Source organism: Monopterus albus, unplaced genomic scaffold (genome assembly GCF_001952655.1).
Source record: "Monopterus albus unplaced genomic scaffold, M_albus_1.0 scaffold50.1, whole genome shotgun sequence".
Classification (NCBI taxonomy): domain Eukaryota; kingdom Metazoa; phylum Chordata; class Actinopteri; order Synbranchiformes; family Synbranchidae; genus Monopterus; species Monopterus albus.
In genome coordinates, this window is record NW_018127930.1 from 3,171,970 (window position 1) to 3,196,203 (window position 24,234).

The 24,234-nt window shown below is 40.2% G+C and overlaps 1 protein-coding gene across 4 annotated transcripts in view; it reads right to left on the reverse strand.

Moving 5' to 3' along the window:
* Positions 1-24,234, reverse strand: part of rxraa (retinoid X receptor, alpha a) — a 96,915-nt gene that overhangs the window by 23,597 nt on the left and 49,084 nt on the right. For all 4 annotated transcript variants that reach the window (XM_020600967.1, XM_020600965.1, XM_020600966.1 and 1 more), the window contains exon 3: positions 7,999-8,237. In XM_020600967.1, coding sequence (XP_020456623.1) covers positions 7,999-8,237 — 239 coding nt within the window. The remainder of the gene's footprint in view (positions 1-7,998; positions 8,238-24,234) is intronic.

Here is a 24,234-nt window from a genome sequence, read left to right on the forward strand (position 1 = left end):
CTCGGCCCAGCTCTCCATCTCCTCACCTCCTGCGGTTGGTCAAACACCCGGTTACAACTCATCTACAGGACTACTTATCATTTCCCTCTGTGTTTTTGTCATTCCTTTGTTCACTGTATATAATAAATCACTGTATGCACCGAAGCCAGCTACCTGGGTCCGCCTCTTTCCTCGTTCGCACACTGACTGGTGCGAACGGCTCCTAACAGTTACACTATATCCCCACTGGTTGAATGCTGGCTGCTAACTCGATGAATTTGTCCCCAAAAATTGTGACACTATGTGACTGGTGTTGACGATGGGCCGGGTGGACAGAGTGAAGGCGGCTGATTCTAAAGGCTCATGCTAGTGCTAGCTTGATTTTAAAATAATACAAATTGTAGCTTTAAATCACTAATTAATTATGAAACATTGCCATCTTCTCATAGTCTGTCCATCAATTAACTCATCGTTTTTTTCAACACAACTTTATGCCACAAACACCCAAAACTGGGTCAAATCACAAAACACCAGAGGCAAATTTACATTCAGCATTTAGTTAAATACATAAACATAAACAGGGAACAGTCAGATAATCTCATAAGAAATAGAATACAATGGAAACTATTGTAAATAAAGAGCACCAGTCAGCAATCAGTCCAAGTGTCTAACTCTAACAACACAAATGAAAAATCTGATCCCATCTAATTATATTGTTGTGAGCAAGTTTAGTTAACGTAGGTGTCATCTTCAATCTTTTTTTAGTTTTGACAGCAAGCATACTCTCAGCAACAAAGCAGGTCGTGTTAGTGCTATTATTATTAGTATGCTATGACAACGCACATGGAGGTGAAGTAAAAAGAAAGGATTTGTCCCATGAGTGAACAAGAGGAGAAAAAGGGAAGAAGAGCGAAGACAGTGGAGGCCTCTGCTTAAGATGGGCTTAGTTCGATTCAGAAAGTCAGAGCACAAACCTTGCTCATAAAGACACTTCAAAAGGAGACATCAAATCCTGGTGTACCACTTCTCAATGCACAAGGCTCATGTGGATCTTCAGTTGCTTTCCAGTTCAAGGGCACCTTTTTTAAGCTGAGAAAGTTCTCCTCACAGTATTGTTTCAAAAAGCTTTTACAGAATTCATTCATAAAGCTATGCAATGGCACAAAGGAAGGTTTGACTTTACAATACACAATTACAGATCCCATTCCCCAAAACTGTATCACTCCTCGAATCACACTTTGCAACTTTAAATTACTTTTGGTTCAAGGGGAGAAAATAAGTCTCCAAAGCTAAAATGTGAGGCAAGGAGGTATGAGTGGACATAAAGCTCCTGTTGAAAGGAGACATCACATAACCAGCTGCCTTTGGAGAGGTGCAGAGAGGGATCAGATCGATGTCCTAATGATAACCCTGAGTCACCTTTCACCCCTGACACCTCATGACAATCACTTCCTTCTAAAAGCAACCTTATCTCGGCAGAATGATAGGAATGGGCAACTTTCTTCTTGTCCTGGCAGAGTATATGTGTGTGTCTCTTATCTGGACATGGATCAGCAGAGATGGGGGATTGGGTTTCACACTGGGAGTCGTGTTAATGGGCCCGCTCTTCTGTGGCCTTCAGGATATACTGACAGTAAGGCCCCCTTGGGGATCAATTACGGCATAGTTAGGAGTTCAAAAAACACCTGTTTGAACACACATAGCTCACAAACAAGCACAAATCACCACACACACACAATACAGAGAACAATTTATGGAGTAGAATTATTTGTGAATGAACTTGCGGGTCATCTGCAAATAGATACATCATGTAGCTCTAAATTTAAAGTCAAACCCAGCTTTTAGACACTACAGTTGGCATTGAATGACTTGATAATCCTCATCTTTACATTTCTAAATCATGGAGGTAAAATATAAAATAAACAATCTGCAGCCCAAATATTTGTGAAGAAGAAATATTTTTCAAAGACTGAGGAGAATTAAACAAAGCTAAAGTTAAGCACGCTGGACCTATAGCCTCCATGGGACTATGTATTCTTAGCAAAGTTAATCTCCAAATGTTTGTCCATGCACAAGATCAACCTCTTTGAGACTGACAGTATTTTTCAAAATATTATTAACTTTATCTTTTTTTGGGCAACACAAAAGTATTTTTAAAAAGTGAGTTCATGAATTTGTGGGTAATCACTATTAGAACATTTTTTGTTTATAGATCAATTATGAGCTGCCATACCAGGTTTAATTAGAGTGACCTTCTGGGATACCAGGTTTTATAACTGTAGCTTTTATAGCTTGTTTAAAGGGGAAAAACAAACAAGAAAATGTTATCTATGAAGGCTTTGAACAATACAATAAGCCTTCAAGTCTGGGGTTTTAAATGTCATTAGGCCATTAATAAACTGTTAAAGACAGAACATTAGCAGTGAATAAAACTACACAAAAGGGATCCTTCACTCACACATGGACTCACAATTTGGCAACTTAAAAAGCTAATTAAATTTATGCCTTCTAATGGGTTATTAATGACCTGTAAGTGAATACATAAATATCCTATTAAACATTAATAAAGTCTTTAGTAACAACAAATAAATCCTTGTCAAGTATGCCTTGTAAAATAGCTTCATGATTATTGGTACTCAGCTGTAATAAAACTCAATCCCGGTGGATAGATTTTAGGAGAGGCAGACATTATTCCAGACAGCTTGGAGGGTTTCAGTGCTAACCCCATGCTGTGCCACAACAGATAAAATGAATCATCACAAACACCACTGGCGCTTGTGTGTGTGTTTGACAGAAACTTTTGTTACTATGAAAAAAAACAACAACAACTGGATATTAATTCTATGAGTGGAATAAAAGGCAAAGAGCCATACAGCAGTGATGTGGGAATATACAAAGCGACAGAGCTGGTGCCTCACCTCAGCACGGCAGTTTTTGTGCACAAACAGGGGTGGCTCTGAGGGATGCATGTGTGTATTTAAAATTTTTTGTATGTGTGAGTGTTGGCATGCGTTTCTGGGTTTAATCAGTAAATGAGAATGTGTTTCTGTTTTGTCTCAAAATGTGTTTACAGTAACTGTTGTTTTAGGTGTGTGTGTGAAAGTGAGCAAAAGGTCTGGTTTTATAGTACTACTCTGCTCCTGTGGCCACTGCACTGCCTACCACTGACACAGCAGCTCCTTCAGCCCTGGAGTCACTGTTCTCTCACACCAGCCTTCTCCAGCTTTATGTCTCCTTTCAACATGTATTCTAGGTAAATTAAATTGCTCATTGTGTGTGAATAGTAATTACCGGTTCTCCCTTTACTTTCAAAAACTGTGTTTCAGAACTGGTGTGCAGTCATTGTCTGAATCTCAAGTTTTCTGAAATAGTCTTTCAGTATAACATGACCGCTGTCAATCACAGCATTCTTAAAAAAAAAAAAGAAGTAGCAAAACCCAGCCATGCTGTAGAGCAGTCGTCTCCCAACCGGAAAGCTGGAGGTTTGAACCTCGGTGCTTGCAGTCCACACATTGAAGTGTCCTTGGGCAAGACACCGAACCCCCAAGTTGCCCTTGATGGTTAGAGCCATTGGTTGAGTTGGCGCTGCAGATGGCTGCTCCTGTTCTGTACCAAAAACAAATTCCCAGTGTTGAGTTGCTGTAAGATCATACTCTCAGATGCCATTAAATCCCTAAATGGATTATTTCAAGCTCTGAAATAAATGTGTGTCCCTGAGGCATTTAACCAGCCACATCTTCAGTCGGCATTAAGAGGCCCCTTTCTGAAACTTAAACTTAATGTTTCTATCCCTTTTAGCTACCAACCCCTAAAAAAAGGCTCGCCTCTGCCGTGGCCCCACACAAGCCAGAACACACACAGGCCACAGCATTCCAGCATTCTCATACTACATACTATTGCTTCTTAAATTCAGGCCTAAGGTATGTTTGAAAAATAAAGGTAGCCCAAAATAAAGGCCAAGGAAAATTTCTTTTAAAAAGCTGCATGGTAAATTTTCACTTTGCCTCCTGATCTGCTGGAACAGTTTTAATATGAAATAGATGCAGGGCATTTACGTAAACAGGAAACAGCAAATTAATATGGCAAATGTGAAATTTATATATGAAACAGACAAAAGGGGCCTGTGTCCAAGAACAGCAAGGATTTTGCTACAAGCAACTAAAAAGTAAACAACTGAACCAAACGTCAACTGAAGCACGACTAAATGAATTCTACACATTTGTTCCACTTGCTTGAAGATCAAAGCTGGGATGAAAATTGTTCCCTAAAACTGCTTGTGATTGCTACCTGGAGACAGCTTTGGCTAAAAAAAAAATTCTTTCCCCTCATCTATGTGAGGGTTGACTGACATTATAGAGCCCAAACTGTTCTCCCGGGACCCTTCACACAGCCCTTTTGTGCTGCCATTAGAGCCATGCAACCATGATGTCATGCAGAGTGACTACACCGAGGTCCATCAAAGACCAGCGCAGTAGAATGGACCATTATGACTCCTACACAGGAACGGGGCTGAGGTCCACCACTCTCCTTCTCTTGCTCTCTCTTTCTCTCTAATGTGTGTGTTGTGGTTTGGTCTCCTGGTGACACTCGTTTAAATGTGACATACCCAAAACGGGCATATGACATCAGTGTTGCCGCTCATTTATAACATATTAAGTGCGTGTTCCATTTCTTGTTAAACATACACACACACCTTTTTTTTACACTAGTGTTTCTGTTGTGTTCAACTCAATGAACACACACACACACATACTGTATATGCAGTATACACATATATACACACACACACACACACACATATATATATATATGTGTGTGTGTGTGTGTATACAGTATATCTATCTATAGATAATTTTTAAGGCATTCTGAGAGACACTGGAGGCCTGTTATTGGTTTAGAGTCTCAGGGAGGTTTCAGCCACAAAGTGGAAAAAGGGTCTCCTTAGTGCTTCGATGAGAACCCCTTTTTCTGCAAAAAACAGCAGTCAGACAACTCTTGCCATTGTCACTGGAAGCGTATAATGTGTTCCAACCCCTGCAAATCTCTTCCAGTTGCTTGGAGAATTGGTGATCAAGGGATGGTTTGTATTGTCAGTGAGGTCAAGCCCACAGAAACAATAGCCGATGGGTCTGATCCCAATGGGCATTGCTGTGGCCTGGCACCCAGCCCCCGACCAAACACCAGAGGAGATCTCTCACCATCCCCCCCGACTACTGAATGAAAGACATTTATGCATTTCATGTCAGAGCAAAGTTCTTCCCATCAAGATGTGTTTGGTGACAGTCTGGTGTGTATGGTACTCCTTGGAACAATGCAGATGTTTCTGATCTTCAACAGTATAAAGAGCAGATAACCTGGATTCACCAAACTGATGCAATAAACCAAAAAGTTTCTCTCTGGAAAAAGGGCAGCCACACTATGCAGCGTGTGTGTCTGGATGTTCAGAACAGAGCTGAAGGGGAAGTACTGTTGTCTGAGATGCAAGGATTGGCTGATGGATAAAGGACTCTCTTTCTTTATATGTGGTTTGGCTTGTGAAAGATGCAAGATTCCAATAAGACGGGACTTTTATTCTTTCAGTCCCCAGCTTTCTTCATATTGTCTTTTATGAGTTTGATGTAGAGGATGGTTAAACCTCATTGTTTTGGGGGTTTCTACCCATTTCTGAAATTTACACTGCTTTTGTTGAATGAGATCCGGAAGAATTTGAACTTATTTTCACCTGGACTTTATGTCTCCATGGGTCTAAGACACTGATGGTTGTAGTATGATAAACATCTCTTGTGGTGAGGACATCTAAGTAAGAAAGAAAGTTTAAAAAAGGCACGACTATGATGTTTTCAAAATTTCATGACACTAATAGTGTGTGAACAGTAGTACCACAGGGAAGAAAACAAGTATTTGCAAACTTTGAGTGACCATAAGTCAGTCAGTTAACATTGAGTGTGTGTCTATTCCTATGTGTATAGATGTGTGTGTGTGTGTGTGTGTGTGTGTGTGTGTGTGCGTGTGTGTGTAGAATAAATAGGCGGGGGGCTTGGGCTGGACCCTGGCGAAGAGGCTGAGCTGTGACCTCGTTCCAGTTGACTGCTCATGAAAACAGCAAGTCAACTGAGTGTTAAGAGCAAGTGGCACACTCCGTCTGACTCAAATCACATCTCATCAGAGAGCCGCACCTCACCACCACAGGGCCCTGCCACCATCTTTAACCTCTTAACCGTGCTCTCACATCAAACTGCCATTCGCCACCCTGACTGAGAAACAATCAACAGCTTCTGCGGTCTCAGTTATGCAAACATCCACAGGTAACAGCTTACATTCTCAAACACAGCTACTTATCACATTTAGGGCTGGGTACTATTTGTTCCAACATTGGCACCATACAATGCCTGAGTTTTGGTATATTAAGCAAAGACCTGGAGAAATTAAAATCTTCATAAAATGGCAACACTTTACAATAGCTTACTTATAAGCGGTGTATAAAAGTGGTTTATAACCCTATAATGTGGTTGTATGTATACAGTACAGTATACATTGCAGTTTAAAACTGTATGATTGCTAAAATAATTATAAAACAATAATTATAATCAGAAAATGTGATGAAAATGAACAAAGAGTAAGGAAACAGTGTTAAAATGCTGACAAAGCATTCCTATTTTAACACTTCAGCATACAGTACATGCTGCTACTGGCAAAACTCTGTTGTTACACAAAAAGTAAATGTTCAAGGTCACTGTGGAGTCACATTGAAGGAGGCTGTTTCTCGTTCCAGTTTTGATGAGTGAAACATACTGTTTTACATTTGCATGTGCTTACCACACACTGGCATCTTGAAACGGGTGGAAAGCTTGAAAGTAGAGGGTGTTGTCCTTTGTCCTTTGCCCTACTCTGACTCTAACCAACCTATTCCTACATATTCTATAGATAAAAAAAAAACTTTTGCTATTGAGTTTTCACTATTGATGCTGAAATTCAGGACTGTATCAGAACTAGTACTGTTTTTCAAACGTAAATTATAATCTGATCAGCACAAACAAATTGCAAAACACATCGGTGGTGATCATTTTGGAGCCAGTCATGCAGTTGATGGTTTTAAGTAATATTTGTTATTTTGTTTGCATTGTAATGTTTTATCTATATATGCATTTTAATGTTTTTCAATTTGTGTGCATTATGTTAAGCACTTTGAATTGCCTTTGTGTATGAAAATGTGCTACATAAATACATTTGCCTTGTCTTGATACCAGCTGTTTTAGCAATTTTAAAACAATACAGTACTGTTAAAGACCTTGGGGGGGATTTCAATTTCATATATGGTCCCAGACAGAAACTGGGACACTGCAGGCTTTGATGTTTTAATTGTGTGTCTGTGTGTTTTTAATACCAAAGAAATAGAGGCTTATTGATGGAAAAAATATAGAGACAACAAAGAAAAGAGAGGAAACTGAGATGCTGTTAAAGACACAAGGAATAAAAAACAAGGAGGAGCAAAGAGAAAAGCCAGACAGAAGAAGACGACAGGGATAGAGAAGAAAGAAGAAAACATGATATGGTTGGGGAGAGGGACAAGTTCTGTATGTCTCAGATACAGAAGGGAGAGTGACAGAGCTGAAGTACTGCAGAATTCCAGTTGAATAGGCCTTGATTAACTGTGGCATGAGGTCAAAGCAGGGCTTTTGTCTACTGGGGCATGGCTTAGGGAAATGATGCATATATGTGAGTGAACAAGTGAAAGGGGCTGTAATTTTCACTAAAGTTTGTATGACATGATACACAATCATATGTCTGGTTAGTTTAGATGAAAACTGTTTCTTTGTGGATTTGAGAATGAATATACAGAAAAAGTTCTCATGGAACCATGGATAGAGTGCTGAACATAAAACTTTGTTTCTAATTTTGACAGTTCACTGGCTATGCATGTACAGTAGCTTCACCATAAATACACAAACTGTTTTTTTTTATGTATTCTCTATGCATGTGTATGCACCTACATATTTTTGAGTCTGTCATGGGCCTCACCTGGGGGCTGACGCTGGGGCCAAAGCCCATGCCAGGTGAGTTCATAGAGTGGGGGCCCATGGGCGAACTGATAACGGAGAAGGGTGAGGCCAGGCCGTTCATCGGTGAACTCAGCGTGCTGATGGGAGAGTGAAGAGAGCCGGAGGGCCCCATGGACGTTGGGCTGAGCAGAGATGGATGCATTCCCCGGTGGGATGTGGGTGAGCCCAGGGGTGAGGAGGACACCTGGTCTGAAGAGTCTGTTCATAAAAATGAAGAGATCAGCATTAGAAAGAAAGCATGTTATCTTGGAGATGTCTGTGCTGAAAACAGTTTCTGTCATAACATCATTAACAAATTTATGAAGCGGTCTTTGATGTGAAGTGTTTTGGATTACAAAATGAAACAAAAAAATTTGATACACCTTTATAATTTCAACATAAAGCTTTTCAAAATCCTACTTTTTCAAGCTTGAGTAAATGTAAGTCTTCCTTGACTACAATTGTTGGCACCAAATCCAGCACATCTGGTGTGAATCCAGTAGTTCAATCTGAGCACAGTCCAGAAAAATGAGCAAAACATTTCAGACAATTCGATCTGACAAGAGCTCTCCCGCAAAAGAACAAAACCTAATGAGAGCCAGGAGATGATCTCTGCACAGTGGTCCGCCTGCTCTTCTTATACACTGCTTCTGTCCTTGAAAACTGAAGAGTTTCATGCCACAGCTGAGGAGAGCTCTGCAGTGAGATTAAATGAGGGACTGATGATTGAGTAACATATGTAAGAGCTCATATGTTCTTTCTTTCTTCTCCTGTCTACATTTTGTCCTGCTCTTTACTTCATATGAGCAGGCCATCTTCATCAGCTGTCAGCACAGAAGATACGGGGACAAGGACGATGGGTTATGTGCACCGATAACTCTCTCCCTCCTGCTTTGCCTTTCAACACTGACTTTCACTCTTGTTTGTTCTTCATTTATGATCAGGCCTGTTTTTGCTTCTGTCCTCCTCTGCTACATTTGTCTAATCATATGTCATAGAAGAAGCATCCTCTTCTTGTGCACTTGTTTTTCTTCCACAGTTTTACCCTATTAGTGTCGAGACAATCTTGTGATTTTGGACTATACCGAAAGTACACACTGAGCTAGAATGATTTCTCCAAATCACCCACCCCTACAGATGATGTAACACAGCTTAGGTTGACCTCTGCTCACCTGTTGTCCTAACATACCCTCCAGTTAAACCTTGTCCTATTTTGACACTACAACTTTGCTCTGTCTGCTACAGGGACACATTCTCTGTTATGTAACAGGTGGATGTGTGGCTAGGTTTCATAAGAGACCAGGTTCTTCTGGTTTCTCACCATGGAATAAAACTAACCAGAGACTCAATCAGTCGACAAGCGACAGTAAAAAGCCCAATTCAGAGCAACTTCCATGGAAAGCTCCATCACCATCCTAGATGACTTTAAGTGGCTTTTTTCTCGTGAGTATACGTCTGTGTTTTGTGGAGAATTTCTGTTGTAAAATGTCTTGCGAATGCAGGGCAAAAAGGGAAAATCTCTGCATCATTTTCCCCTGCATCAGCGATCCTTAGAGCAGCAACCTTGCAGTCAGCTGAGCCAAGCCAAATACTTCCTGCACATCCTGCTTGCCTCACGAGCACTTCCTGTAAGCACAAACACACACATGCATACATGGGCCCCTTCCTTTTGAAAACAAACATCCTTCTCGGTAAAGGGCTAACAACAGCTCTGCATCTTGCTGTATTAGTTAGTGTTCATCCTCTGACTGATTCCCCTCAAGCACCTCTCCCCCTGATTACATTGCTTCTCTAAAATGTGCCCACACACACAATTCAGACTCACAATTCAGAAAAAAAAAGAGTAAGTAAAAAGCTCTTCCTGAGACAGCAATTCCCATAACCCTTTTCCAAATGGGCTTTAATTCAGGCAGATAAAGCAAGCTGTGGTATTGGAGTTGCCAATCTTCCATTGTAGGTCTCAGCAGGGGGGTAGCTCAACTGACAGTCCCAGCAAGGCCCACCTCGAGGGGGATGACAGAGATGGACTGGGAGGTAGATGTGACTGTTTGTCTCTTTCTCTCCCATTCATTCCTTGTGTCTCTCTCTTTTCCACATTTTTTGAAGGAGAGCAGCAACCACAGTAGAACATTAGCTGAAAAATATCCTCTCAGGTGTTTTTTTTATTCCAGATGAACGTGAAGCATGCTATGAAGCTATGTGGTCACGCTGTATGTGAATGGGCTTATTTGGGCAAAGTGCCCAGAACATAGTGTATAGACAGCTCTCAGAAAAATGTGTGTGCTTGCATGTGTGTGTGTGCATGTTTATTCTAGATGCAGTTTAGGTGCCAGTGTAGGATTACAGCAGGATGAAAAGGACCCTGTCCTAATCCTCCAGGGAGAAGAAAAGACAGGGGAGGATAGGAAACAAGGAGAGAGGAGGAGAGGAAGCGAGGAAAGAAAAGGAGAGGAGTAGGGAGGAGAAGAGAGGAACTCAAATGTCATAGAAGAGGAAAGAAAATGAAGAGAGAGTAGGATTCTTGATTTGCAGTTGTATGCCTCCGCCAACAAGTCAAATTCACAGGAATGCAACGGACCTGAGGTCACTGTGACCTTGACCTTTGACCATCAAAATCTAATCAGTTCATCCTTGAGTTCAGATTGATATTTGTGCCAAATATGTAGAAATTCCCTCAATATTTTTCTGGGATATCACATTCATAAGAATGGAACAGACATGAGGTGACCTTGAACTTTCACCTGTGAAATACCAAAATCTAACCAGTTCATTTTTGTGCCAAATTTGAGAAAATTCCCCCAAAGCATTCCAGAGATATCATGTTCACAAGAATTGGATGGATGTGAGGCCACAGTGACCTTTGACCTTTGACCACCAAAATCTAATCAGTTCATTCCTGAGTCCAAATGGACATGTGTCCCAAATTTGAAGAAATCCCTTCAAGGTGTTCCTGACACGAATGGGCCGGGCGAACGTATGGATGGACAACCCGCAAACATAATGCCTGTCTCCACGTCTATTGCCGACATGGAGACATAAAAAAGGAAAGGAGAGGAGAAAAAAAAGGAAACAAGTAGAGGAACAACAGAAGGACAAAACAGGAATGGCAGACAAGGAAAGGAAAAACACAACAATGTAAAAAAAAAGACAGTGAAAGATAGCAATAAAGATGGAGTTCTGCCGTTATCCCCTCATACAGTAAAGCCTAACAGCCACATTGATGCTCCTGCCTTTATTTCTTCATATACCCCCCCCCCCCCCCCTGCTTTCACTCTCTCTGCTCCTGTTGAACTAGAAAATAAAATATGCTTGACAAGCTCTGGCAACCATTTGCAGTACCTGCAAAAAACATAAAATAAACATACTTGCACGATTAGATAAGTGTGTGTATAAGGCAAATCAGTGAGCGAGGATGGGCCAGGGGAGGAGGGGGAATAAAAACTATTGAAGCATGCAAGAAACGAGTGGCAGCCGTCCAGGTTTCCTGCATGCTGAAAGACAAAAACACGTGTAGACATGAGGTGAAAAGTGCTTCTGAACATTATTGTTCTCAGCCTTTGCCTGTCAACTGGCCTGGATTGCTGGACACACACACAAGCTCAGCTGACAGCTACAAATAAGAAAATTAGGGCCCATCTTACTGGCAGGCAGAGACAGAGTTCACTACTTATCACTTCTGTACTCCATACAAGCATCTCCTGTTTCTAAACATTGTTTCCCTCCCATGCGCTTACCTTTTTCATGCTTGTGTTCTGCTGTTGGGTGTGATTACACAGAGGAAATTTACCAATTTGTGTTCTGAACGCTGCTGGTTTGTGAGTTTAGAATATGATAAATGGATGACTAAGATGAGAATGGAGATGAACTGAAGTTAACCCTCCTGTTATGTTGCGGGTCAAATTGACCCACGAAAATAACTGCTTTAAATGAGACAAATATTTGATATGAAGAAATGAACTTAAAATGACAGTGCATGGCTGTAGTGCATTTGACACACAACCTATGTTAGCTGGTTAGTGACAGTCCTTGCCAGAAAAATGACGTCTTAGCTGTCCTTACTTCAGCAACGTTGTGCAGGTTTGTCCAGAATCAAAGCAGAAAGAATTTTAGAGGAGGTCTAACTGTCATGGACAAGACAGGTTGCAATTTGGCTCTATTTGCGGTGAACATGTCACAGACCAAAAATGTTTTAACAAAGAAAAAGAAGCCAAAATCCACTAACAGTGGCAGGTATGAAAACTCTCATATGAATCATTTTTGAAGCAGTCATATGAGCTGTTTTGGGAAGCAGTGACTAACAATGCATTTTGTTTTTTAGGTTTTTTGACTGAAAAGCTAGTGGAGCAGAAGAGGAGGTTGTTCTGCAGTCTCCTAGTTACACTGACTCACCGATAACTAATTGTGGGCAGAAGTGAGCATATCCCGTAGGAACACAGTGGAGGTTGCACTGTTTGACAAAGCTGTGATGAAAGGTGACAGGCTTAAGGCTGGGCAGGTCGCTGTAATGGAAACCTACCTTTCCATCTCTTCTTAATTTGTTCTGTCGGTCACAGCTTGCCAACTGTGTGAGGCGGGTGGGACACACAGCTTGATTTATAAAAGGAGATGTGATTCCTTGATCTCTGCAGAACTGTTTGCATTGAAACTGCTGCTGTAATGTGGCAGAGATGATTTCTTTCAAACTAGTAGTTCCAAATTTGGGGTCAAGATTCATTCAAGGACTTTCAAAATAAGGGTTCAGGCAATAATTATAGTATACACGTACTTATGCTCTACAAAATGTTTGCTTTGGCCATTCAAAAATCTTTTAAAATATATATTTTTAATCTTTAAATTGCTTACAGTTGTGGCTAATTAGACTTCCAAACTTTTCATAATGTCATTGCAAGGTTAATCTAGCTATTTGATTAGTTTACATATACGCTACCTGGAATGTATGCCATGCTTTCTATGGTTTCTGTTTGTGGACATATGAGGTACAGGCACCTTTCATTTTGAAAGCACTAGATAAATCAGACCAATCTTTTCTTGCAATACACAGCTCCCATACAGTCATAAAGACTACAAATAACTTATCCGGCTACCAATGGCTGCATTCTCCGTCTAAGCTCATGAGCTCAAAAAAAAAAAGAGTTGACAAATGTGTTTTCTCTCTTTGGTCATTTTCTCATAAGTTTCTCCTGTGGCTTTTTTGTGTTTTCCTTTTGACGTCTGCTTCACATTACCTCTGGAGTTCATTTTGTCGTCCCTTTTTGAAACACACTCACAATCATAAGCATGTGCCTATGTGCCGGCAGACAGATGTTTATTTTTCACTCTGCAGCTACCTCTCCTCTATTATTCATCTACTAGTGCAACAGTGGAGATGTAGAAGAACCCAAGGGTGTCGGACACGGCAAAAGCAGAAAGGGAGAGCTCATGAACCACATTCTTTGTCTGGTTATGATTTTGCTATTAATCCCTTCACTCATTTTCAGTGGAATTGACTATTAATAGACACAACCCATAGTGCTTTGAGTAGTTTGCAACCACAAAAAAATGCATAAGGGCATTTCCAGTGTTGACTTTAGGTTAATACAGCTACAGCCCCTGTTTAACACCACATTTGGCTGAGACTTCTTTACCTACAGCAAACAAACACACACACACACAAACATAACACAAATATCCAGCTGGGCTCTATGCAGATCCTCACAGAAACATTGAGTTTTCTATACCACCCTCCTGGCAACGTGTCAGCTGAGGGATGATGACATTAGTGATACAGCAGCCAGGAAAAACAAACAAATAACAACAACAACAAATAAAACAAAAACAAAAAAAAAACACTAAACCAAAAACTATACTTCATAGATTGATTTGGCATAAATGAAGCAGTCATGAGTCACTTGCACCTACAATGCGGGATATTAGCAAACTGCAGTTTCTCAGACAGAGAAAACTGCATAAAGCTACGGCCTGTCAACAATAATACATCCCCCATTTCTTTCCTCTTATTCATTTGTGGAGAGAAGCAGATTTTTTTTTTTATTGTTCACAGGGACGTTTTAGGCGAGACAGGTGGATTTGTGAAGTGCACGGAGCACCACAGCATAGTCAGTTTGAAACGCTATTCATTAGCATTCCTCCTGATGTGTTCAGAGGATGACGAGAGAAGAGAAGAAAAAAATTCAACAATAAAACCCCATGAGATTCAGCCGGTTGTGTAAAAACCCAGAGCCCAAAATAACACAATATAACAGTTGGTATAACAGTTTCATATTTAGAGTTACTGCTAATGTCTATATCACCATGACGACGACAGGTTGATATTTTATTCAATCTTCCAGGAAGCTGCGTGTTTGTTTCCATAATTAAATGACTACTCTTCAGATTATTGATTTCAATGCCACACTTTCTATGTATCTGCGATTTAAATTACATACCAAAGCCAACATGTTTTAAGTGCTGCACACGTGTGTGTGTGTGTGTGTGTGGGGGGGTGCTCATAACTGCTTTCCACTATATAAACATTCTGCTGATCTGGTCCTTTCAGTTAAGATCCAAAGAGTAAGTATCCCAGTCTGATTCTATGGATAGGGGAGAGGTGGGTGTGTATGTGTGTGTATTTAGGGTGAGTAGGAGTTGGTTCAGGGGATGGGGCCACAAATGACTGATGGCATGTCAACAGGTGAGTAACATAATGAGTATTAGCCAGAGTTACCTTTGCACTCCAGTACTTGAAGTAATGTCACTGGTGCAATACTGATTCAACTACTTAAATTTTCTTTTAATTGCTCAGTAATTGTTTTTTTTGTTTGTTTGTTTTATTTTTTTTTACAATTTTTAAGGCTACTACCACTAAATGTCAGGTTCTTTTGCTTGATAAATGGCTTTTATTCGCAAATATTTCATAACTATTAAAATCCACTATTAAAGCTGAATTTTCTATACATACACAAGGGCAATCCACATTGCCAGGGCTTTCAAAACATTTCAGATGTCTGTTACTTCCATCTCAAAGCACATATACAGTATATTTCTATGAAGACATTTCCTGTCAAAGGTTAAACTGTTCTTTGAAATTCAAAAAGCCCATGTAGCCTTTTATTTCCAGTCATATTGACTTTTGCGACTCTTTTTATGTTGGAATAAACTAGTCCTCCTTAGATCATCTGCATTTGGTCTAAAATACTGCAGCACACTTGCTGACAGGAAAATGCAAGTATGAGCACATCATGTAGGTTCTTGCTTCTCTTTATTGGTTTTTAGTGCGGTGCAGGATTCATTTCAAAATATTATTCATGACCTATAGAACCTTAAATGGCTCAGCCCCTCCTTATATCCTGGAACTCTTGCATGCTCCCAGTAGGACCAGATGCTCGTAGTAGTTCCAAGGGCCAGGTTAAACATGAGGGTAGAGCAAGCTTTTTCAGCTGTGGCCCCTTGACTATGGAATTACCATTATGCATGCGAATGGCACTGACTCCACCCAGGCACAGTTATGTTTAACTGCCTGTAATTATATTATATGGTTGTGTACTTTATATATGCTCTTTGTTTTTAGTGTAAAGCACTTTGGCCAACTATTTTTGATTTTAAGTGTGATATAAAAATTAATTTGACTTTGACACGTCATTTGTTTTCTTTTGTGTGCCTAATGAAACATAAACCCCATGCATCATCATTCAAATCTCAAGGATGTCGTACTTTCCCTTGTTGTGAACCACTTTTGCTCAAAATGATCAAGAACCTCTGCTGTCTCTCTCTGTGCCTTCCTGTTTCACTACAGCCATATGGCCACTGAACAGACAGTTGGAAAGGTATTTCTTGTATTATTCAGACTGATGAAGACAGTCTGGCCAGCTGAACACAGCTGTGAATGGACACCTTTGACACCCTGATGCTGTACTTCTTTTTGGTACCATGGTGACTGGATGATGATTCTTTTGTATCTCTTACTTTGAATATTGAATATATTACCACATGGTAGCAAGTTGGGAACATGCATATAATATGAATATGCAAGCCTGGGACTGATCCAAATAAATTCTGATATAAAATAATGAACTAAATATCCAATAGAAATGAATAGTTGTGGAGAGTGCATCTGATCAGCACGTCTGACACTTCAAACTGTGCAAACAACACCAGAGCTTTATTAAATGTTTAAAGGATGCTTAACAAAAGCTGTTTTCTTCTCTACTGTTTATTTGCTATGGTACTGGTGCTGTTAACAATCCCAGTACAATTAAGGATACAGTACATTAAACATCACACTGGGTTTTCAAGGCTTCCCTCTCCCTCTTAATTCTTTTAATCCTACATCCTCATTAAAGTAAGCGAGGCAAGCGAGATGGAAGATGCAAAAAGCCACAACTCCTGTCAAGACAAGATATGATCAGACAAGACAGGATCAGACAGAGAAGAAGCAACTATAGATGTGTCTTTGTGACAGCTCTAATCAAAAGTATCCAAGCTCTCTGTTAAGGCCTCTATATGCTGGCATCTATGATCCAGCTTGTAGACTAAAAGAGAGAATGTAAGAGCAAAAAGAAAAAGGCTTTAATGTGGGATAAGTGTCAGAAATGAACCAAAACAGGCCACCCATTATTTCACAGTAGGTGGGCTGCTAACAGCCATCATTTGATACATAGTGTTGATATAACCCAATTCTTTTCCCTGCTGAAACAACTGCCCTCATTAAAGACTTAATTCTTTCCCTCCCACCTCCCTTTTACTCTTTTCTGTCTCTCGTGGGCACTTTATTTTCCTTCCATTTCAATTCATTTCCCTGATAGCATGTGGATGAAAGCGCCAGCTCCTGGGGCATTGTAGTGCCCTCAGTGACTCTTAAGTGTCTGAAGAGGCCATGGAACCATGGTTAGCCATGGCTAGGTGCCAGCTAAGCCACAGAATACTGGGCTCTGGCTGGCAACTCTCTGATCTCCTCATATGACCTACTGTAATTGTTCTCCTTAGCTCAGAGGTGATATACCATCTCTTCCTGGGAGCTAAAAAGCCAAAGCACTGGCTGGCTTTTCAGAAATCTGTGCAAACCAAAGCAGAGCAAATGATGCTGCAAGTAGCAGCCTGCAAATACTTCAGTATAAAGTAACTGATAGACAGCACGTTCTAGTCAAACTTCTAAAGCAGACAGATTTAAAATATCTTGGAGAGAAGCCAAAGGGAGTTTGACTAATATTGGGTTGAGCAACTACAAGAAACCAAAACAATACTAGAGATACAATGATATGTTTTTGCAGTTCCATTTTCTTTATCATAATATATTTGCAGCCTGTGTAAAGGTTTTTTATGGTAAACCGAGGGTTTGCAACACACTGGGCAAACAGATGCACAGTAGGGAAGTTGAGTATGTTATCGGAGAGGTTAAGAAGTTTCAGCGTAGGCCCCAGTATTGTAAAGCGTTCTTTTCAGCAGGGATGGTGGTACTATATGTGATGAGTGAGAAAGTCCTGAATGTGAGAGGACTATGTGAGGATGACTGATTTGTCATCAAAGGATGTTTCTGAATTTTAGTTTGTAGCAGTAAAATGCCAAACCTTAAATGGTCTCAGAGCATAGCAGGGGGTCTCCACCAGAAGTATCACTAAGGCTCATTTGCACTACAATAATACACCTTTCCCTCACATAAAACAATCAGTACATCTATTGCTACACCTACAATGATCAACAAGTCACGAACAGCACCTGACAATAGCTCTTGATCAAAGATATGGCAGGGAGTGATAATTACCACTGCAGCCTGTGGGGCGGCTGTCAGGAAAAGATTACAGTACATTTGCTACTCATGTTCTTCTGCTCTGTTTGAGGACTCATTACCTTTTCACCAACATGTCAACTTAGCAAGCAGCAAGGCGATGCAAAATTAATAAACTCCAAGTTGTTAATAAGCAACTGACTTTTTGAATAACCTTAACCAGACACAGTCGGCATTTTGAGGCGACTTTGGAAGCCATCAGACTGTGAAAGCTTCAACATTTGCTTTTCCTATTATTCTTGCAGAACCCCTGCCATCAAGTGAATAGTCTGACATCTTTTCTGTATTATAAATACAGCTTTAATGAAAAAACAATCTGATATTTGCACTGTTAAGGCCCTCTAGCTGTCATATCCAAGACTGTTGAATCAATCCAAGTAGCCGAGGAAATGCATAAAGTCAGGAAGCTATGACTCAATGAGCTTCCTCTTTTGGTGTGCCAGAGATGAAAATCACAACATGGGGCCTTATCTGGCTCACTCACTGCCAAAACACACTTGAAGGCACATGGCCGGGCATATAATTATATACACAAACTCAGAGTGATAATAACATGGCTGCAAAACACAAGAATGAGTGTAGTTTAACAACAGCAGCTATGAAGAATCTGGTAACTGTCACAGTTTAGTCAGCTAGCTTATCATATCAAACTTACAGCAGACAGTGATGCATTACTTATCTCAAGCAAGTGTCAAGTTTTAACATTACCCTTGTGTTCTGAAATGAAAGAGAAAAAAAGCCTAATTGAAATATAAGAAAGAACACATTCAAAAAGACACACTTTTGAAATTGTACCGTGAAGTACACATAAATGGTCTACATGATTTCAACAGAGCAACAAAGTTCCGTAAACAACCTGGTCGGTTTTGACACAACAAAAAAAATGTAAATTATGAATTTATCTCACATAGCCAAAACATTTTAATCACATCATTTACTGTATCCTGCTACCACTTTGCTAACACAACAAAGAAATTTGTATTCACCAACCTAAATGTCATAAATTTCACCTAATTGTCTAAATCTCCTATACAGTAAATATTCCAAAAACATTTACAACAACCAATCACATTTAATCAGCTCCCAGTCCAGAATCTGTAACTGATCAAACTGTCATTAATCAGGAGAAACATCACAAGTAATTATTTATATATAAAGAAAAACATATTTATTACAAAGTTTGTAATAACATTTAACGTTATGTAAGAATTCATCATGATATTGCTTTTGGGTCATATGGCAAACACCTACATTCAAACTGCATAGCAGGAGGTAAGACTACTTAAAACAAAAAGGTCATTTTAGGATCGGTTTGAAACAGAGCCATATAAACAAGGAAGAGGAAAACAAGCTACTGACATGGAGGAATGTAAAACAAATGAATCAAGGAGTGTCCGCTCACCTTCTAAGTGTCTTGTTATGAATCTGTAGCGATAAAGCCATCAGTGTGTGGAGATTAATTGAGGAGGAAAAACAAACTGTTCCTTCCCTCAGGTGACATCAGAATGAGGAATTTGCCGCTTGACTTCTTGACTTCTGATTGACAACGATTTGTATTAAGGAAACACTAAAGGAGCTAAAAAAAATGGGCATACTGCTTCTGTGTGTGTGTGTGTGTGTGTGTGTGTGTGTGTGTGTGTGTGTGTGTGTGTGTGTGACAGAGAGAAAGAGAGAAAAAGAGAGAGAGATATCTTGGACAGCACCTGAACTGGGCTGGTTGAACATGACATTTTAGGTCCAACCCCTCGGATTTGGATGGGCTGCATCATGACCCATAAAAAAAGGTTACTGCTCTCTTACACAAAGCTGGATGTGTTTAGATGTGATTTACGATAACAAATCCTTTTCAATTTGTGTCATCCAAGACTAAAGAAGCTGGTTCACGTTTAAGTTTTGGGATACTGATATAATAACAGAGCCTTTTTTGGCAGAGAGCTTGAATTTACTGTCTATATTACGAGCCTTTGAGACATCACTCCCCCTCACCTTCTTTGATTTTTTCCATCTGATTATTATTCTCTTGTAGGCTGTGAGGTGCTGGTCTGTTTGTAATGAAATCCAAACGGCTCATGGCCCTGAGCTAGAACTGCACCCACACCCTTTTTTTTTTTGGGAGGGGGGGACAAGCCTGAGATAAAGGGAAAATGAAGATGAGCAGAAATAAACTGATCAATATATGAACATGTACAAAGAGAGAAAGAATGATTCATATATAAATAAGAGAGACTCAAACAGTGAGCAGGAGGAAACAAAAGCGCAAGAACGTCTCTCAGAGAAACCTCCAGACCCTGGGGGCCAGTCAGAAGGGATGAGATGGGAGGGTGGTGATGGGAAACTATGTGTGTACGTGCTGCAGGAAGAGGCCTCGCGAGCCGGGGGAATGCACGCGCCTCAGTCGGGGAGGGGGGGTTGTATGTCCCGAAGAGTGTGCATATGTTTTGTGTTCTGTTTGTGATTGTCACTGGAGGAGTGTACAAAAATCTAGCAGGGCGGAGGTGGAGGAACACCATATCCAAGATAAATAAACAAAAAACATGAAAATATAGTTGCAATGACTGGAGAAATGAGGCCTGACCTTACGGCCCCCACCTCCCTCATCCGCCCCTTCTCTTGCTCGGCAGCACACCGACAGTCTGTCCGGTACACACAAAATCAATTAACTTTTGGCCCATTATCAACAACATAAGCCACACGGACAAAGCAAACAGCTTATGTCAACAGCGTGACCCACAGAGTGCTCAGTTTCAAGTGGTAGATAGTCTTAGTCCTGAAGTCTATCTTTTTTCCAATAAATTAAAAAAGAAAAATATTATATTACACACGCACATAAAATATCAGAAAACAGGGAGCATGTCCTTCATAAGTTCCCAAAGCCCAATATATTCTCCACAATGCATGTTTGGACCAACTACTGGTCTGTACGTCAAAGTGTATTAACCAACAATGATATAAAACAGAGAAAAGTCGAAATTTCTTATGCTATGGAAGCTCGAAACAGCTTGAAAAAATGTCTGTCACCTGACTATATCGTTAATCATCTCCTTGTTTCAATGATATTTCCATTATAAATAAGCTTGTTTCAAGAACTGTCTGGAGGAGGTCAAGATTTTTGAAACAAGACAAAATCTGGCAAAACCACTGCACTAGAATAAAGAAAAACTACATTGGATTCAAGAAAAATCACTTTTGTTTTGATGGGAAAACAGAGGTTTTCGCAGCACTGATCTTTGTTACCTGCATCTGCTGCATGCCACTTTTCAGTCAAAGAGGAATGATGTTGACTGACTTAACCTGTCTGGGACTGCAGAGATGATTTTCAGAAAGAAGGCAGATCAAACAAGGACATGGCTCTCTGCTGAATTACCGGCACAGGCGTTTCTTCAGGCGGTTATAGGCAAGTTTCAAAAAAAAAGAAATGCCCAAAGGTGGTCAACTAAAGCATCATCAGTATCAACAGGCCCATATGTGGAGTTGGCATCTATGTAAATGAGAGCCTATGGATGTGTCTATTTAACTCCCTGGTGCTCGTGCTTGCACATCTGATTTCATCTATCCTCCTCCTTCCTCCTCTCACTTGTTTCCAATTTATCTCCATATCTTTCCATCTGCATTCTCTGCTCATCGAAAGGACTACCCAGAGGTTTAAGAAAATCCCAGTTCAGACCAGGAAGTCTTTCATGTCCTGGGAAGACACACTGGTGTGAGTGCTTTCAGCTCTACAGATACCTGCATCACACTCCTGACATTGTTCTCTCTCTTTTCTCTCTTCCTTACCCAGGTTGTTGTTTTCACCCTTGTTTATGTTCTCTTTTATTATGGAGACCATCAGTTCTGCCTGAGACATGACTAACACTACTGCTTTGTGTTTAGATGGCACAAACACAGCACAAACCCCAGGGAGTCAATCCATCCCTAGGAATTGGAGTCAAACAGCAGCGCTGCTACTTCTGGCTCAGGTTTATATCAGTCTTCATAGACCTCAGTTCAATATACAACAAACAAGAGGGACCACTATTAGATTATTAATCACAACTTTGATGTAAATAAGGCCATTTCTTTCTCTTGTAGTAAGCTTGATATGTTGGAATTTTGGCAAAGAATTTGCATAACTGAAGATGCCAGTGGTGATAAACATTCTGTCAGGGTGTGCTGTTTGTTGATTACTGGTGCCACTGTGTATATATATATATAGTATAACAATTTTAAAACTCCACCGGTGGATAACTGTCTTTGAAAACAACCACAGCTTCCATACAATCCACGCTGAAATAAACACAGTCCACTACCACAAGTCTTAGACTGTGATGATTCCCTGCCATTTCAGTGGCAACTTAGCCCATCTAGCTGTGTAGCGAGGTTTAAATGAAAACAAAGATGTAGCAGCTCTTGATTTCAATGCTGGGTAGTCCATACTCAGTCTGCGAAGATCCATAAGATAAGAGTGGAGTAGAGCTGATTTTTGCTGAATATAATGTGTTTTTTTTTAAACATGCAAAGCATTGAATATGTGGTCTGCAAGAGGCCACTGTTTCTGCATGCACTGCTATGAAACCAAAAAGCTCTGGATATTTTCGAGAATCCGTTTGAGGAAGATTGATTCAGAGAAACGTACAGTTGATCCCAAAAGCAAAAAAAAAGTTATACTTACATTTTCACGTAAAAGTACTCAAAGTAGATTTTTATTTTTCAAAACATGTTCATGTAATGATCCTTATTAGGTTACCCCTGTCTCAAAGATCCAGCCTCATACCCACAATTATCTCTAAATTAACTGAGGACCTGACCTGATCCATGGCTTGATTTGTACCTGCAACATGATACACACAATACCTCCTCTAGAGACCGTCTTTAAATCAGACAACACACCTACAAATCAAATGTTCTGCTGCGATGCCTTCAACAAATCTCAGCTGTACATACAGTACAAACACAAGCATATCGTCCACCCCTTTAAAAGGCAAGAAAATGAGTGATTCTTCCCGTCCCAATACCGAACAAAGATCCCTCAGTCCTATTAAAAGGTTACTTTATTGCCAGAAAATTTTTCCAATGATGCAATGATGCAGTGCACATTTGCTGACATTTGCGCTGGGAAAGTCATTTTCTGGAAGGTCCGGTCCCCAGCGATAAAATTCATATTTCTTTTTGCCTGGACGCCTGTGAATTACATGTTGGGACTGGCTTCATGACAGAGACCAAATAAAGTGGGTGTTATGATTGGCATGTACAGCCACACTTGAAAGAAACAGGTGTTGTTCATTGGCTCGCACAGATGTGCCCATAGCTGCGGAGGCCTGCGATTGGATGAGAAAAGACACCACCGCTCTGGGAGGAAGCTTGCTGATGCTGGGCATGTCTGTGGGCATGGAGTGACCAAGGCAGAGTGGGGAGGGGGGGGCACCACAGAGAACAGACCACCTGGATCAGGGGCCTCAAAGGCCAGCCTGACAGAGTCAATCTGAACAACAGTGAACAGAAGACAGCCAAGCCTGCTGACTTCCCCTCTTTTACATTTTTACTGGAAGCTTTCCAACAATCACACACTGTCCAGCAAGACTTTCAAATGGAGCTTCAGCTCGGGTTTTTCCACCAAAGGGGATTTTTTTGCTGCCCAGAGAAAAAGAAAGTAGATTAAAACACTCAAAAACACTAAGAACAGCAACGAATGATTATTTAGAGCAAGTCTAAAAGGATAGTGGTTCGATCAAGGGGTAAGAATTAGGAAGCACTCAAGAAACATACATTACTCTTGAGGAAAAAGAGGGTTGCAATATTTAAATAAATATGGAAGCAAATGAAAGCAAACCTCAATACTTATGTGCAGTAGTAGGAGCCATGTTGATGTTATGACAGAAAGCCGCTATTAGTTGCATGAATGTTCATGCTTAAACAACAACTACATTTGTCTTTTGTTAATCTTCATTATAGACCAAAGCAGGAGAAAATACAATGCTATGATCTTTTTATCTATTCTTAAATTGGGGCTGTGATTTGACTGGATATTAGAAAACAAGATGATAATGAGTATCATCCAAAAGTTTGGAAGAATTTCAGAAGAAGTTTCAATCTGTATTTGCACCAGATTATGGGGTCATTTCTGGCTTTGCTCATTGTCAGAGAAGAGTCAGTTAGGTTCAAATCATTTTCCACAGCATCTTACTGAGTGATTATTGTTTAGAATTGTTTGTATAGAAGACAAAGCGGGAAAATTTTTTCCAGGGAAGTGAAATATTTCATATTCATATAGGATGACTTTGGGAGAAAAAAATTCAGTGATTGTCTAAAATATAGTTTAAGTCTTGAAAAATAGAAATAAGGTATGCACAACAATCAGTAACAAAAATGACACTTTACTGGTTATGACAAATCCATTTACATTATATCAAAATTATCTTACTACTATAGTTTATTTCCTTGTGTAGACGCTAAGATTTGTGATATTTGGTATTGTAGACA